This window comes from Mya arenaria, chromosome 8 (genome assembly GCF_026914265.1).
Source record: "Mya arenaria isolate MELC-2E11 chromosome 8, ASM2691426v1".
In the NCBI taxonomy this organism is placed as follows: domain Eukaryota; kingdom Metazoa; phylum Mollusca; class Bivalvia; order Myida; family Myidae; genus Mya; species Mya arenaria.
This window is the reverse complement of record NC_069129.1, coordinates 70,318,961-70,337,683: the sequence shown is the minus strand read 5'-3', so window position 1 is coordinate 70,337,683 and position 18,723 is coordinate 70,318,961. Positions and strand designations below refer to the sequence as shown.

General features: G+C 34.1%; 1 protein-coding gene across 2 annotated transcripts in view; it reads right to left on the bottom strand.

Moving 5' to 3' along the window:
- The window catches only part of LOC128243274 (lysophosphatidylcholine acyltransferase 2-like), a 29,153-nt gene that overhangs the window by 9,696 nt on the left and 734 nt on the right, over positions 1-18,723 (bottom strand). The window contains exons 2-9 of one of the 2 annotated variants that reach the window (XM_052960927.1): positions 17,005-17,147; positions 14,417-14,637; positions 6,901-7,074; positions 6,348-6,406; positions 5,958-5,992; positions 2,746-2,800; positions 1,876-1,958; positions 1,391-1,516 (exon numbers count right to left, since the gene is read on the bottom strand). In XM_052960927.1, coding sequence (XP_052816887.1) covers positions 1,391-1,516; positions 1,876-1,958; positions 2,746-2,800; positions 5,958-5,992; positions 6,348-6,406; positions 6,901-7,074; positions 14,417-14,637; positions 17,005-17,147 — 896 coding nt within the window. Of the gene's footprint in view, positions 1-1,390; positions 1,517-1,875; positions 1,959-2,745; positions 2,801-5,957; positions 5,993-6,347; positions 6,407-6,900; positions 7,075-10,560; positions 10,782-14,416; positions 14,638-17,004; positions 17,148-18,723 lie in introns of both variants that reach the window. The other variant, XM_052960926.1, reaches the window with a different exon arrangement.

The following is an 18,723-nucleotide window of genomic DNA, read 5'->3' as shown; positions in this document are numbered from 1 at the left end:
GTAAGTATTAAGGCACTAGTGTAAGTATTGAGGCACTAGTGTAAGAATTGAGGCACTAGTTAAGAATTAAGGCACTAGTGTTAGATCTAAGGAGCTAGAGTAAGAATTGAGGCACTAGTGTAAGAAATGAGGCACTAGTGTAAGAAATGAGGCACTAGTGTAAGAATTAAGGGACTAGCGTAAGAAATTTGGCACTAGTGTAAGAATTGAGGCACTAGTGTTAGAATTTGGGCAATAGTGTAAGTATTAAGGCACTAGTGTAAGAATTGAGGCACTAGTGTAAGAATTAAGGCACTAGTGTAAGAAATGAGGCACTAGTGTAAGAAATGAGGCACTAGTGTAAGAATTAAGGCACTAGTGTAAGAAATTTGGCACTAGTGAAAGAATTGAGGCACTAGTGTTAGAATTTGGGCAATAGTGTAAGTATTAAGGCACTAGTGTAAGAATTGAGGCACTAGTGTAAGAATTGAGGCACTAGTTAAGAATTGAGGCCCTAGTGTTAGATCTAAGGAACTAGAGTAAGAATTGAGGCACTATTGTAAGAAATGAGGCTTGTTCATCAAAAAGTCTAATTTTCAAGAATTATTCAAGCTTTATGGCAATTGCAAACATACAAACAAAACTACCGACTTACAGGTTCATAAATTACTAAAGATAGATAGTTTTTTTACATATGATATAATTCTATGCTGTAGAACTAATTTATCATTGTAAATGTAGATTTCTTCATATATTATGCTATTTGAAATATGTTTTTTTTTTCAATTTCAAAGACCCTTAACCTATCAGCAAGATGACACTCAACATAGAATCAATTTGACATGTCATTATCTAGGAAACACATTGTTCAACAATAATACTGTATCTTTTATGAATTATGATTTTGTTCAAACAAGAAAGGTAGGTATTCTAAAGACATGTAAATTTAGGCTTGATGTTTTAAAACGTAAATATTTACAATTTCTTTGACAGAACTCTGTTAGTTTTATCAACATACTCATACAGTCTTTTAATCAGATTCATTTCGGGATTACTTGGTGTTGCAAATAAATACATTCAGGAAAAGCGACCCAAATGATCAGTGAGTATGAATAAAGAATTCTTCATTGAGAAATCATAAATATGGTAACACTTTCAACAACTGAAGTCCTGTAAGTCACACTGTAAGTCACATTGTAAAGCCAACTTTGCACACAAAATAAAACTCCATCTTGATAGTGTTTCATAAACTGATCACTTGGTTAAGATTTTATCTTCATCCAGTCATACATCAGCATCCTTTAATTGTACTCTGTCGTGACACATGCAGTGTCCAAAACATTGCACCCTAACTCAAGAGCAATATGCTGACTTTGTCACTTTAACTGCTCCCAATGTCAAGGGGTCTTACCCAAGCTTTTTGTGAAGTTTCTGAAACTCTACGAGGCCCGCTTCCATTGGTAGGTTGAGCTTGCGGGCCTTTACCATGAGTCGACAGTCATCAAACGTGTGGTCTGTAACCGGCACATCTAATGCTCTATGGTAGAAAATAAAGAAAACAAATATTAACATAATGATATGACAATGGTCTTAATCATAAAAAGCTGACAGTCATACACTAGTGAAATGATCAACAGGTGTGGTCACAATTTATCTTTACCATACTAGTGGTACCAAGCTCGTTACTTTCACAATGCACCTGTTGAGTAATGTTAAACTTGGAGCTTGATGACCTTAAAATTTAATAATAAACAGGTAAATGCTACAAGAAATATTTGAATAACAATTGTTGTTTTAAGATATGGTAACTAATGAATAGACAGTACATTTGGTGAACCATAAAAAGACAATTGAACATTTCATAAATACTACATGAAACATTCTGGCTGTACATACTTGGCAACAACATCCCTGACATTCTTTGCAAACAATTTCGGATCAGCTATCTCTTCGGCACTTGGTTTGTACACAGGCAAAAACTGAAACACAGGAAAATCAAGTGTACTACATTATAGATTTAATATTGTGCTCAAAAATTTCCATAAAGAAAGACTAGGAAGGTGAACACTAAAATAGTATCTAATGTTGTATCAATAATAAAGAAAAACAGTTGTCTAATGGTCGAGGTGTTCACCTCTAACCAAAGATGTTGTGAAAGAGTGGTCTTATGGTCGAGGTGTTCACCTCTAACCCAAGATGTTGTGAGAGAGTGGTCTTATGGTCAAGGTGTTCACCTCTAACCTTAGATGTTGTGCGAGAGTGGTCTTATCATCGAGGTGTTCACCTCTAACCTTAGATGATGTGAGAGAGTTGTCTAATGGTTGAGGTGTTCACCTCTAACCTTAGATGTTGTGAGAGAGTTGTCTAATGGTCGAGGTGTTCACCTCTAACCCAAGATGTGAGAGGGTTGTCTTATGGTCGAGGTATTCACCTCTAACCTTAGATGTTGTTAGAAAGTTGTCTTATGGTCGAGGTGTTCACCTCTAACCTTAGATGTTGTGAGAGAGTGGTCTTATGGTTGAGGTGTTTACCTCTAACCATAGATGTTGTGAGAGAGTGGTCTTATGGTCGAGGTGTTCACCTCTAACCTTAGATGTTCTGAGAGAGTGGTCTTATGGTTGAGGTGTTCACCTCTAACCCAAGATGTTGTGAGAGCGTGGTCTTATGGTGGAGGTGTTCACCTCTAACCTTAGATGTTGTGAGAGTGGTCTCATGGTCAAGAGGGGACACATATATATTTTACTACAGAAAGATTACAAACCCTACCTCAATTTCTAAGTTGGTGTTGAACTGGCATAATGTCAGCCAAAATAAAGTATATCTGAAAAGATACAAACCACACATCATTTTGTTAAAAAGGCTTACGCTGATGTTCTGTTTCTGTTTACCATCAATATACTTCAAAGATTATGAATCATTTTCAGCTATTTTTAGCAAGAGAACAAGGAAACCCAAATAAAAATGACATTTACATGTAAACATCTTTTAAAACCACAAAGATATGAGGAAGAATTCACTGTCCTGCATTTTCAGTTACATCTCAAATAATTGGATTTAGTTGTAGTTCGCGTTTTTTCTATGCTTCCAGTGTTGTAATCATTAGAAAGACAACATTGATGGAATTTTATATGTGTATAATAATAATTTTTAAAAATACAGAAACTAGTTATTTTTTATAAAATTTGGTCAGTTTTGTTTGACATTTGATGAACATTTTTACCGTGGGTTCAGAAAACTGATATTGCCTCCTTCAGCACTTTGGACTTTTGGTCGCTTCAGACGATTTATCTTTATAGAAAGGTATATTTCCCAACGTCCATTTGCCAAATAAGCATTTGGAAGAGTTGAAAACATATAAATCACGATTTAATCTGAAGAAAACATGACGTAACATTTCGTGTCAAATATGTTACGTCTCGAGTCGCTTGGTTTTTTGACAACAACAGACATGTATAATTCACTTTAGTGACCTGTTTTTAATTTTACCGAGGTCAGGTGTTCATTTGATGAAAACAATAGTTCCCATAAATACGTACAAAACGTGTATTGATCGACCGAAATATTTCGTCTAAAGTTGTGTCTCAAATGTTACGTCACAAATTATTCAGATTTTGTTCATGTACACAGCCCTTTGTGTATTTCGACAAACTTTAACTGTGTGGCATATAGCTAATACCGCGACAGAAAAGTAGCAACGAAAGCGCGCATTGATACTGTGTAGTATATCCAAGATGGCGGAACAAGCAAAGCATGGGTAAGTGTTGTCGTGGAAGTTACGTCCTAACAGATTCGAGGTGGGCTTATTTCATTCAGTTTCATGACATTAATTGATGCATCTTGTATATTTCGCCTGTACGGGTGCATAAACTAATGATTTGTCTCAATTGCCTTGAGGTTTAAAACATTCGATTTCACGCGCGTTCAGTTCAAATGTGTTGTAAAGATCGAACTGAAGCTGGTATTTTGGTGTCTTATGTTATGTCTACGAAGTATTTTGGTGTCTTATGTTACGTCTACGAAGTCATTGTGTTTACATCGGTACACGCTGTATTTTAAGCCGTCATAATTCGCAATTTTGCATATAAACTGAGTAAATTTTAACCAGATAATTGGGAATTTCTTAAAAAATGCCTGTTGTCACACAGCTCTTATTACACAAATATGTAACGGCGACACCATTCATTACCGATTTTGACATTTGGGTAAAAGAGTCCCAAGTTACGTCCAAATAATTTTGAAAAGCATTTTAAGTCTCTAGTGCTAGTAAGAAAGAATGTATAAACATGTTATGTACCTGTGTTACGCAATAATCAAGAGACATATACGAGAAATAAGCCTCAAATAGCTCATATTACTGCCACAAAAGTATATAACTTTACTCTTTGATGTGCGCCTTTGTGTCCAGTAACATCTGGATGTAAAGTCCTAAAACCGATTGTATGCTTCAAAACTCGGCATGGTTTGCTTTGTTTTTCTGCATAAAAAACAACTATTTATGTGACAAAGCATTACAAATTATAATAAAGCAAATGTTTACAACAAGAAAGGGTTCCATTTATAATGGAATGTTTTTTAAATAAATTAAAGGCTCATTACTTTTTTTGTGTGAAGTGCTTTATTTAAATCTTCTAAGGTATTTTAGAAGTGACAAAAACAAATGCAGTAGCATGTAAAAGAACTTACTAAACTATTGATCAAAAAAAAAAATTATGTGGACACCAAGCAATTTGTGATGTAACAAAACAAGCTGGACAGTGAATTCTTCCTCATATACTCATAAAATTGTAATTCATTTTCAGCTGTTTTTAGCAAGAGAACAAGGAAACCCAACACCACTTAAAACCACCAACTGTAAACACAGTTAACAATGGGGCATTGAAGCATTTTGGATTGTTTTTACATGTACTTATGTACATAAAATGTTTGATCAGCTTCTGGAAATCAACTAATATAATCCTTCACCACATATTGCATAATTCATGACTGCACTTGGCATTGTAATATTTTATAGCTGACATGTTATTGCTGTCCAGGGAAAAATGTAACAGTACACATGCTGTAACAGAATTATTGCCTAATAGTAATAACACATTATCAGCACAAATAGCTGTCTGCAGTATCTGACAGCTGCTATGTTATCACTGGTCAAATTTGTGATTTTCAGATGAACGGATCACAAGTCTGGTTAGCTGAATGTTGGGAACAGATTTATCACATGAACTTGTCAATGGGAAATAACAGTCTTGTTACTGGATATTTTTCTCATCACACTGAACAATATCAACTGGTAATGTAGTCCTTTAGTTCTTTATTTTGGGTAAATAAGGTACATTGTAACATCACAGGAATATTAACCCAATTCATTTCTCGGCAAAACCAACACATCAGCATATAACTAATATCAGGGCTGCTAAAATTATTATAATTTAATTAATACCATAAATGTTGCCTTCATGAAATAACATCATCATACTCTTTTCATGAAAAAAACACATTTATTAACTTTTGATGTGACATCACAAATGAATAGCGTTGAAAATGTACACGTTAACATATAGTGATGTTGTCAGTATATAGCGCTGTGAATCACAAAATAAGTATGTATAATAGAGACAGAATTTCACATTCTTGCTCATTTGTTATGCAATCCATTAGACATGATTAGATTACTAAAATCAATGAAAAATGAGCAAAGGCTCAATTTTACCAGACTTGTTCAATTAATTTTGGAGTGATTGTCCACCATGTTATCAGTCATAAAAATTAATCTTTTACATGAACAAGCCCAAATTCATATACTACTTCTTAGCATAACATTTTTTATAAAATCCAGATCATGAGCAAGCCCGGAAAGTATTTTACCAGTGCAATGTTTTTTTCAAGATTCTGTTTTGGGCTTAAAAAAACATGTGATGAAATAAGTAACTATGGCAAGATTTCAAGGCATAAATACTATGAAGCATATTTGAGATACTTACGCCCCTGGTCCCTCCCAGGTCCATGTGACCGTATCCTGAAATATACAACATCATCATAATATAGCTTTATTGTAAACCCATTGGAGCATTGCAAGCTTCGATAAGAGGTTGTTTTTTACAGAAACATAAGTTTATCCCAGTGTTTTTGCTGTTGACCAACATGACATATGCATGAAAACCATGAGGTTTGCAGATTTATTTTATTTTCGTAAATGTTGAATTATAATATGTTTTACCAATAACGACTCAAGCCTTATCAAATTTGAACCTTATCAATTTCAAAACCATCACAAAATCTTCAAAAGAATGAAAGAAAAATTCTTTAAACAAGATCTAGATTATTTTTATAAGCATTTTACGCACTTCAAAGTCATGCCAACATGTACATACCAGTCTGTTAGGGTATCTCAGACAAACGGGCTGTACAGGCACGCCCGGGTGGAATGCACCTGAAAAATGTCACAAATATAGCCACAACATTTTAACTAGGTTACCCCCACCCCATAACTTTCATTCACATGTACAAACTATCAACCAATTTCCTACTTAAATTATGTTTTTTAAGCTAAAAGAGTTTTTTTAAGAGGAAACTACCGCTTTCAGAGCCAAGAAAACAACTTTGATTGCATTCTATAACAAGTGTTTTCATAAATGATAAATATTGCTAAACCCTTCAAATAACACTTCAACAACATCCTGCAAAACTGTACTTACAACCTTAATTTAAAGAAGTTTCACAGGAAACCCTTAATTTCAATTTCAGAATTTACCAAGTTTAAAAAGATCCTGATATTTTTGAAAGCACAATATTTTGATGTACTTTGTCAGTTAAAATAACAATTTTGGCAAAAATTCATTGTATAAGATCTAAATATCGGGTAATCAAAAGAAAAAATGCCACATGCAAACCATTCACTGGTCACAATTCCATTTCAATGTTTACCAAGTTTAAATGAGATCAGGCAAGATCGGTTTGTGCATGTTCCCTCTGGGAAGATGATGATCTGTGGCCATTTTCCGCCGGTCCGTGCCCGACGCTGGATTTCCTGGATCGTGTGTAGACGAGAGTTTACATCCTCACGCTGTACCAACACAGGCTGGGTAAACTCCAAAAGAGCTAAAACAGATGGGTTAAGGTTATTAGAGCATAAAAAATATAGTTCCTTTTTTGCATTATAAAAATGAAGAATTGTAATATATCTAAAGAATTATTGTAATATATCTAAAGAATTAAACTCATTTCTTTACATAGCGATATCTAAAAATTATCATTTGATCAAATTCAATTATTGTGCTTATTCTGATAAGTGTTATATAGCCATGATAAGTTCTGTATACGGTAGTGTAGTCAGTTACCTGTGTCAATGCACATAGTTTATATCGCGCACAAACATTATGATATTAAATACATAATTATATACTGTGAAATAAAATTTATTTATATATATATATTACTATAATATCAGAGTTTATCATAGAATTTTTAAGGCTTAGTTATAATGAATACTTTCAACCAAACAAATGTTGCAAACAACAGCAAGGCTACAGCCACCATGGAAGGTGTATGTATACATGCCCATTGAAATAACGTGTGCACACAATCCTGATAATTATTTAAGGTGTCAGAAAAAGCGTTTGACATGTAACTACTTAATTTATTCAATGGACATTCTACAAATCAAACAACCATTCCTTCAAAAACATGCATATTGTGAGAAATCTGACCATTTATTACTCAGTAAATTAGCATTGTAACAATAGAAACAAGTGGAGGAATTCACACTCGGTGCATTAGACAACTAATGGAATTCAGTAAATAGTTAGTGAAAAATATCCGGAAGTCAACGCCTACTGATCAGATTTCTCATGATTATACAAAAAAACACCATTGCAAAACAAGGAAAAATGGGCATTCTAAACACCATGGAAAACAATGCGAAACCATGCAATTGGGCAGTCAATATATGCTGATGCTAAATTACATGTATATATTCAGGAAGGTAAATTGCATTAAAGGCCAGGCTGCAATAATATACTCAAAACATGTAGATATTCTGCAAACATCCTTTTAAGATTTTGTTCAAGTGGCAGTGCAAATATGAGACAAAACTTCACTTTAATTCCGAAGGTAAAATGTTCATCATACATGTTTGCATGTGTACAATTTTCACACAGAGCCTTTAGACCATGGGTACAATTCTCACACGGATCACATAGACCCTGTCGGCAATCCAGCTAGAAACACACAGTTCATTTGAAAGTTTTACCTGAGAGCAGACTGCGTCAACTTTTTATATAAATCTTCGAGCACCTAACAATAATTCAAGAAATGGTCATGAAAGAATTTTTCCTTTGAACTGGCCATATAACAAACACTCAACTCCAAGAAGGACAACTGTCAAACGATTCATGTTTTAGTGATTTAGTTAGTTTAAACCTATTTAATTTTACGATTGTGAAACAAGATATTAACTTATATCAATCACTCTCATTGGCATGATGTTGTGTGAAAGTGTGGTCTTGTTTTGTGGGGGAAACCGGAGCACCCGGAGAAAACCCACTTGCTGGCTTAGTGACTACTAACCAAACTCACATGCGCCCAGGCTGGGAATCGAACCCGGGTCACCTTGGTGAGAAGCGAGAACCAGTGCGCTAGCCAGACAACCACTGATGTTAAGTAATATTGAAATATTCAAGGATGACATGACTTTGTGTTCAAGTGTCTGTACATTAAATCATCAGAAACTTGATATATACAGAAGTATATTAGTAATCTACATACAAATAACACGTATACATATTTATTTGATAAAAATGAGATATTTTTAGAACATAACATGACTATACTGTGGTATAATATTCTCATATATTTTCAAGGAATATGTCTCATACCAGAGCATATGTTTTAAAAAAAGTCACAATTAAATAAGTTGCAGTTTAAAGGTACATTTTGTTAGATCGGTTATATATCCATTTAGTAAGTGTTCAACATTTTACACAAACTTCTTAATATATACGTATACCGGTAGTTAATAAAACTGTTCAAGACATTTCAGAAATTTACAAGTCACTTTTGTTGAAAGTCTATTTTGATTGTCGTAATGATTGAAAATTAGCATTGTTAGGCAAGATTTTATAAACAGTTTTAGTTTCGAGATTGTGGTGGGTTTTTTTCACCTGCTAAACGATCTGAGACTGACATAATGTAGCTTTAACAAAACGAAGAATTATACAATCAACCTATTAACAAGCAATCAATAAAATCATGAAAAAGTAATAAGACAACAGATGAGATCTGTAAGCCAACACGGGTCTGCTTCTCTTAGCTCCAGTAACACAACTCAACAAATATTAACATGAGTTGTAAAACTAGTAAGATAATCAATGTGTACCAAGTTCCATGTTAATATTATAAGTACCAAGTTTAACATTAATATTATTACTTTAACTGAATTAAAGTATATACTCGTAAATGGTAAAAATTAGGGATGGCAACGAGTACCCGAGTACTCGAGTACTCGATCGAACGTCCGAGTACTCGAGTACCAAATCACTACTCGAGTACTCGGAATTTTTTTTTTATAAAAAACACCAAATACACGATTTACAGACAAAATATCAGATCTGGTTAGTTGCCAAGAGGACAATTTACGGTCCCTCTAATCCCCGCTGCGTACACAAATGACCTCAATCAATTAGTTGACAGTTGTTGTAATAGTTGCAATCTGTCATCAAAGGACCCCTATTTCAAATTAGCAATGTTTTGATAGCGGTACCTAACCTACACAATTCTATTGTTTACCAATTAGAGACCTTTCACCAAACAATGGACGCTAACGAGCGAAAGAGTATCGACCTTTACCAATTTCTTAATGGGCGTATTTTAACTATTTTTGCAATGATTATCACTCTTGATTAGTTGATATTTTAAATCAAGAATTATGAATATTAATGAGGTAAACAACAATTACACAGTACGAAAAACTATCATTTTAAAAATAATAATTTATAGGGTAAAGAACTGAACAACTGAACTTTGTATTTCGTTCACTATTTTTATGTATGCTATTAATTTTCGTTCATTGTAATTCTGATTGTTGTTCATTTCTGCAGAGCATACTTGTATCAAATGAAACGAATAAGACAAACTTAAAGCCTGAAACAACATTTGTTTTCTTTTTATATCATATTTTGTTAAAATACGTAATGAAAGTTTACTTTAAAGGTGAAAATGACCAATAATACGACCAACGCACAATATACTTCATTAACGATACATGTATACATAATCTTGTCTTCGCGAACACATATTCAATTTTCCGAGTAATCGAGTACCCGAGTACTCGATCGAACGATCGTCCGAGTACTCGAGTATTAATTTCACTACTCGTTGCCATCCCTAGTAAAAATTGAAGTTTTTACGTGACATCAACTCCAACAATGATGACGACACCAAGGTTATTCTTCTCAAACAAATATAAATAAGACAAACTTAAAATAAATGTTTTCGGGTACAAAAACAGATTTCGGTACCACAGTATGGTCAAGGACTTCAAGCTAACTATGCAAACTAAGTGGGAAAACACACTCTAGTCAACAGTACCTGAAATGACAGGCATTTTGGTATTTTCGGCTCTAGATATTGCACTGGGCACAGATGCAAGGAAGAAAAGCAACATTGGATCAAACATTGTGGAGTGTGGGGCCGCTACCACAACAGGTGCTTCCTTGGCTCCTGCTGGTTTTCCCTTGACCTTGATATTTTGAAAGCCCATGAAAACCACCATAAGTCTGCCCAGCGTCAAAAGGGGCCAATCAAACGCCCTACAAATAATAAAAAGCAAAAAATCAGCCTGTTAGGCAAGCTGCACTGCTAGAAAGAACAAGAGCTGTCACAGAGACAGCGCGCTTGACTATTCCGCTGCTTTTCAATGTAAGGATTGAAAAGTTTTGGCGAAACATGCATGGATCACTGTTAGATTAGATTTCAATGCAATACATGATGTGCTGAGATATTAACATAACTGTGGTTACATGAAATTTTTTAACCAGAATTTAAGTCTAATAATAAAGGGCCATAATTGGCAAAATACAGTTATCTAACTTGGTTATTCAATTACGTTGGTTGGTTGAATACCATTGTATAAAGTCTCAACGCAATACATCAAGTTGTTGCTGAGATATTATCCTATGTGTGCTAACATGCAAGACCTTAACCAGAATTTCTAAGTCTCATAATAAAGGCGCCAAAAATTATATAATATGAAAGATATAGAGTCATCTTACTTGATTAAAGAAGAAGGTTAAATGGTTAGGAGCCTGTGTGTAAAGTTTCAATGCAATACATGATGTATTCGCTGAGGTATTGACTTAAAGTGGTAACATGCAAAACCTTAACCAGAATTTCTATGTCAAAAAAAGGAGCCTTTATTTGAATTTAATGCAAACTAGAGTTATCTTACTTGGTTAATTTAGTGGGTTGGATGGTTGCGTACCATTGTATCAAGTCTCAATGCAATACCTCAAGTAGTTGCTGAGATATTAACCCTATTAATGTGTGCTTACGTGCAAAACCTTAACCAGAATTTCAAAGCAAATAATAAAAGCCTATTATTTGCATTAAATGCAAACTAGAGTTATCTAACTTGGTTATTTAAGTAGGTTGTAGGGTTGAGAACCATTGTATCAAGTCTTTATGCAATACCTCAAGTAGTTGCTGAGATATTAACCGTTGTGTGCTTGCACGCAAAACCTTAACCAAGGTGACGCCAACGCCTACGCTTTGGTGAATAGTATAGCTCTCCATATTCTTCGAAAAGTTAGCTAAAAAGAACAGACAGCCTCCTGTTTTGGTGTGTGCTCTGGAAATTCTAACAAGACCTCTCTGTAAGACAGTGTGTTTGACGTAAATGCAGCTTAATTTAGTACGCTGTTGACTTCGAAGCTTAAAATTTTAGTTTCAATCAAACACACAATCTGTGGTTTGTGTGATATGAATTTTATAATACTTTCCAGCAAAAGTTTATTTAGAATTTCAAGTAGAACAAGGGCCATAATTTGCAAAAATCATTCAAAGGTTATCCAACATGATTCATTTTGTAGATCTGTGTAAAGCTTTGTTTAAAACTTCATTGCTGGTTGGTGTGTCAGTGATATGGACATCATGTTACTTGCAGGCAAATCTTTAACCAAAGTTGAAACATTATTTGACAAACAAGGGCCTTAACTTGCATCATATGAAAGGAGGAGTTGACTTACTTGATTATTTTAGTAGGTTTGGTGACTAGGAAGACTTGTACAAAGTTCAGTATTATTTTGTCACTAAATACAAGCACATGTTTTATAATCCAACAGAGTACTTTGAACACAACTAACATACACTGACAAGTGGGGTATCAAGTCAAATTCTGACATAGCACACATCAAAAAAGGTCTGGCTGACAGATATTGTATTTTTTTAAACTTTTTTAATATTATATTTTTTTTAAATATATCTAGAGCATCATTATGATATGTTGATAAAAATTGTATCAGCATTATATATTGAATTAGACTTTAAAGTTTCCACAGCATTTTCTGTCATTCACAGCTTTATCTCAATACCAGGAGCATGTATTCTCGGCAGTTTTACGAACCATTTCCGCAGTTTAATTTCCATAAACAGCGGAGGTTATTTTTTGATTGATTACCTTGCCTGAATCAGACATATCTGTAAGCCAGTTATGGAGGAAAGCTGTCCAAGTTAATTCTAATCTACTTGTCCTATTCTATTTCTAGCTAAAGCTCGGCAGTTGTCTGCTTTCTGTTGTCATCATAAGTTAATACTGAGCAACAGCAATTAACTAAAATGTACTAACGGAATGAAGTCAATGTACATGCAAAAACATTCTTATAATAACTACAGAAATATAACTTTTTGAAGATGGCTTAGCCCTGAAAAATGTGACAGGTATTGAGAATAACTCCTTTGTTCCAGAAATACATAATGCTTATTCATGCCATAACATATAATTACTCCATTGTTATGTTCTAATAACAGGTACAGAAAACCTTATAAAAAGTAAATTAGATACAGTATGAGTTTTTCTTCAAAAGAGTCCTCTTACAGACGTAAGAAGCCATTTCCCTAAGACGAAAACCAATTTTGTCCGAGGCGAAGCTGAGGTAATATTAGACCATGGACTGTTGGGCTTGCCTAAGATATTACACCATGGGCTGTTGGGCTTGCCTTAGAGATGAATTAATATTAGACCATGGACCATTGGGCTTGCCTAAGATATTACACCATGGGCTGTTAGGCTTGCCTTATAGATGAATTAATATTAGACCATGGACTGTTGGGCTTGCCTAAGATATTACACCATGGGCTGTTGGGCTTGCCATAAGAGATGAATTAATATTAGACCATGGACTGTTGGGCTTGCCTAAGATATTACACCATGGGCTGTTGGACTTGCCTTAGAGATGAATTAATATTACACCATGGGCTGTTGGGCTTGCCTTGGAGATGAATTAATATTACACCATGGGCTGTTGGGCTTGCCTTGGAGATGAATTAATATTACACCATGGACTGTTGGGCTTGCCTTAGAGATGAATTAATATTAGACCATGGACTGTTGGGCTTGCCTAAGAGATGAATTAATATTAGACCATGGACTGTTGGGCTTGCCTTAGAGATTAACTAATATAAGACCATGGGTTGTTGGGCTAATGTCTAAGAAATGAATTAATTTAAACCCATGGGCTGTTGGGCTCCTCTTTGTAGTTTCCATTGCATAAGTCTACAATAAGAACATTTAATAAAACATTCTGCTGTAAACATGAAATGGTCTTGTCTAGTCTTTTACCTAGAATCAGCTTCCTTAAGGTGGATTTAAATCATAAACACAGTCTGACATGCTATAAAAAGGGGGAACTAAATATGTCCAATTTGATAACCAAAATGAGTTTGTGAAATTTAACAAAAGGGATTGAAAACACATAACTGAAAAGCACCACAGAAATAATACATTTTGTAAACATCATGCCCCATGCAGTCCAACACCTAGGTAGGGAATCTGTAGTTTGTCATTTCCCTACATTCCCTGGCATCATGCTCTTCCTTTGCTTGAATACAATGTACATTCTTAGCATGTTACCTCCATTGGATTTACAGGGTAAGGTATGGGTGTAAAAATGGTGACATCTACGCTTTACATGCAAATAACCCCATTCATTATATACACACATAAAATATTGACCACACAGACATAATTTTTCTGACAGCTTTACAAAAGTCTGAGCTTAACATAAGCATATAATATGTTAAAAATATGAAAGTGTTGTTTTTTCCATTTAATCCTGACATAAATTATCTGCAAGCAAATTACAACATATATCCATCAAACTCAAGCCACGGGTACAGAAAGGAAAATTCAAAATTATAAGCATTAAACAATGTCCAACTTAAAGCATACTTCCAAACAGTGGGACTTCTCCATTTTCACTTTTGGCCACTGATGAAGTTAAATCAAGGAAAACAACAGGCAATGCGTCCATATATGAGGAGTGGGGAGCCACTGCGAGGATCATTGCCTCGCTAGGGTTTGCCCGCTTGCCCGACACTTTAATGTGATGAAAACCAGCCGCAAAGAACACACCACGGGATAAAAACACAATAATGGGCCGCAGTAGGGTGCTAAAAAATGTAATATAAATGTATTTAATTAAAACAATGGTGAGTTTGATTCAATAGTCAAAAGTCACTCATAAACTGTATATAATTTTTTTAATGTTCTAGCACCATTTCTTTCACATCCAAATTATGCAAAACTTGCCTACTCTAAAAATAACAGGTGTAAAACCATTTCCATGCAATGGCCCTCTTCAGAAAGGCCTAAAAAAACGCTGCAGCTGCCATGAGACATTGTAAATATCCTACAGATCCAATAGCTCTTCAAGATACCCAAACATGTGTGGCCTTTGTACACTTTCTATTGATATTTTTGCTTGTGTTTACTATGAAAGGTCTCTATTACAAGCCATGACCCATGATAAAGTACAGCAAGAAATGTACATAATTATGAAGATCATGATAAAAGTACAGGAATAAATGAATGTGATTATGTAGATCATAATCAAGTACAGCAATAATTGAACATGATGGGATGATAATGATAAAGTACAGCAGTAAATGAACATGATTGTGAAGATCATGATAAGGTACAGCAATAAATGAACGTGATTGGGATGATCATGATAACGTACAGCAGTAAATGAACATGATTGTGAAGATCATGATAAGGTACAGCAATAAATGAACGTGATTGGGATGATCATGATAACGTACAGCAGTAAATGAACGTGATTGGGATGATCATGATAAGGTACAGCAATAAATGAACGTGATTGGGATGATCATGATAACGTACAGCAGTAAATGAACGTGATTGTGAAGATCATGATAAGGTACAGCAATAAATGAACGTGATTGGGATGATCATGATAACGTACAGCAGTAAATGAACGTGATTGGGATGATCATGATAAGGTACAGCAATAAATGAACGTGATTGGGATGATCATGATAAGGTACATCAGTAAATGAACGTGATTGTGATGATAATGATAAAGTACAGAAATAAATGAACGTGATTGTGATGATAATGATAAAGTACAGAAATAAATGAACCTGATTGACAGTGATTTTGATGATCATGATAAATGAACATGAGTGTAATGATCATGATTAAGTATTGATTATGTCAGTCTGTTACCAGCAGGCGATTAGTTCTCAGACACTTTTTTGATTTTTTTCTGAACGTTTTCGTTATAATAAACTGCAGCCCTTCTTCTGTCCAACTAATGCAAAATTTGTATTAATTAGATTCATACTTTACTTTATTTAATTTGGCTCTGAATGACCAAAATCTAGTTTGCCTTTCAGGTGCTTCCTTAAATTTAGGACAATACAGGGAATCTTGTCCCTAAACAATTTTAAAGTAATCTGTGTACAAGTTGAATGTTTAAACCAGATTTCATTTGCTATTCAAGTAACTTTGTTAAGTAGAGCCTTCAAATATCAGGGCTTTTTCTATAGTATCCACGGGACCCATTCCCAAAGCAAAATATAAGATATTTTCCCCAATCTTCAGAAAAAAATCCCAATCCCAATTTTTTTTTTTTTTTTTTTTAGAAATCTTTTAACCTGTACTGGTTCATTTTCAACATCCTAATAAATTATGTGATGTGAAGTTTTTTTGGTAATTGAATTCAGAAATCATTGATTTTCATCACATTCAGAGATATGAAATATTATCTGTCATGATTTATTGCAATAGATATTTACACTCCAAGGATTGATATTTCAGCCATTGTGGGTCTTTTAAAGGGAAAATAAGCTAATATTAAATCATTTCCTAATTCACAGGAGACTCGACAGCTTTTTCTTTTCACTGTAAAATTTCCCAATTTCCGCATTTTCACGACGCAAAATTTCCCAAAATGTCTAGGGTCTTTTTCCCAAAATGGGCAGACAAAGCCCTGAATATATTTATCATTAGTAAGCCTGACATGCCTTCCGATGTAGCTTGTTTGTCTGATTAATTATTAATATTGGCAGCGGAAGTAACATTCCCATAATGTGCATTGAAGACTTTCCTCCCTTAATTTATTTTTTGTCTCTATTTCACTCATTTTGTACGGCTACGCATGCATAGTTTGCTCGAGTTTTTGAGTAAAAATGAAAAAGATTTGTTAACAGCTAGAAATTTGGTTATTTAACTTCAATCAATCCTTATCTGATGGGCTTCAAGAGCTTGATTGAAATTTCACCAAGCACTTGATATTATCTTCTGAAATATTAAAGGCAAAAATTGTGGCTGTCTGAGAACCAATCATGTCCGAAAACTGTTTGCCAACTGGTAATACTATTTTTAATGAAATTAATGTTTTCAGTTTATATATCAAGACTGAGTATTTAGGATTAAGTAAAACATATTCAAAGTAAATTAATTTATATCACTTACAAATGTATTAATGAATGATTAAAAATTCAGGCACATACTTCCTCCATCCAGTGAGTGGTTCCTTCTTGTCCTCCTCCGAGCGCCCTGCAACCACAATAGCTGCAAGGGGCCAGGCCAGCAACAGACATAGGCCAACCAGCAGCAATCGAAGTGGTGCTATGGTCACAGACATGATAATTATCTGAAAAAAAAATTTACATGTCAGGTACATCATTCATGTAATAAATCTATCATATATATAAATATGAATGTCGTAATTCACATTTATATCAAGACCTTGTGATCATTCTTAAAACTGATCATTATAATGCTTGAATGCAAGACCATTTCTTATAAATGTAAAAACTATTTCAAACTTTCTTGATTCATATAATGTTTCTTTTCTTCATTCTTTATTTGGAGCATAAACTTTTCTGGGAAAATGACATGTAACATTGTGGTGCGGAGATTCAAGAGGCTGGGCACATTTACTTTACAATCAAGCTACATGTATTATAACTAAATCAATCTATCAAGCCTGATCAGGCTTTTTTCAATGAATAGAAAAGTTTAAAATTGAATAAAACCTACAATTGGGAATTCCTTGAAATCACAACAAAACATCCATACTTAAAAATAGACAGAAAAGATAAAAAAAATAGTGTGTGTTTATTTCTCTCAATTTTGAGAATGGGGCATAAAAATCTACAGTTAAATGGTCAAGGTTTAGAAGTATCTACAGTTAAATGGTCAAGGTTTAGAAGTATCTACAGTTAAATGGTCAAGGTTTAGAAGTATCTACAGTTTAATGGTCAAGGTTTAGAAGTATTATCTTAACATCATTTCACATCCATTATTATAAAATAACAGCATGTATAAATCTATAAATTCAAGTTGTCAAAATGGTAAAATAATCTATGAATGTAAAAATATATTTCCTTTATTAACGTGCTAGTTTGAAATTATTTTTTAAAGAGGATTTCTTACCAGCTAGTTTCCTAAAGCTCCCCATCAAAGACAGGGGCGGTATGTGCTAGTATTCTGAGGACTACATGTATGCCTCAGTGTGTTTGCCTGGATTTTTTTTTTATATTAATATAATATGTTACATCTTAACTGATATACTCGAAATTGAGTAAAATGTATGTAGTAAGTGAATAAATTAAAAAAAGTTGTTTAAGTAGCCCAAAAAAACCCTGTTTAACCTACCTCTGTCTATGGTCCAAGATGCAAATTTCTAATTTAATTTTAATGATTACTAAACTTATCAATGTTATAAAATATTAACAGTGGTCCGCTTCTAGGGTAGTCTAAAATAATAGACGTAATATACGGGATTCTTCCAATCCCTAACGTCTAAACAGGTTTGTGCAAAAACCGGGGGTGTTTGAAAAATATTGAAATGGTATTAAGTGAAGTATTTTATGGTTGAATTTGATCATAAAGGTTTATATTCATGTAAGTGAAAAGTTATTTTGCACAAAACAAGCATTCAATGCATTAAAACACATTATTTACCTTTCCAATAAAACAGAAGTTGACTGACACAGACAACAATTATGCCAAGCGGAACAACTCGACCCAATCATAATAATTCGGCCACCTCCGACAAGCTTCAAGATAGACATTGTAAATACAATCGTAACAACTCGGCCATGGCCGAAATGTTCCGATTGTTTTAAAATTGTGCCCTGAAGCCTTGCAGGTGCCCTTCATGTATATATTGTTATATTTTGACAGAATGAAATGAAGAAAACCAATTATTCGTTGGATATTTA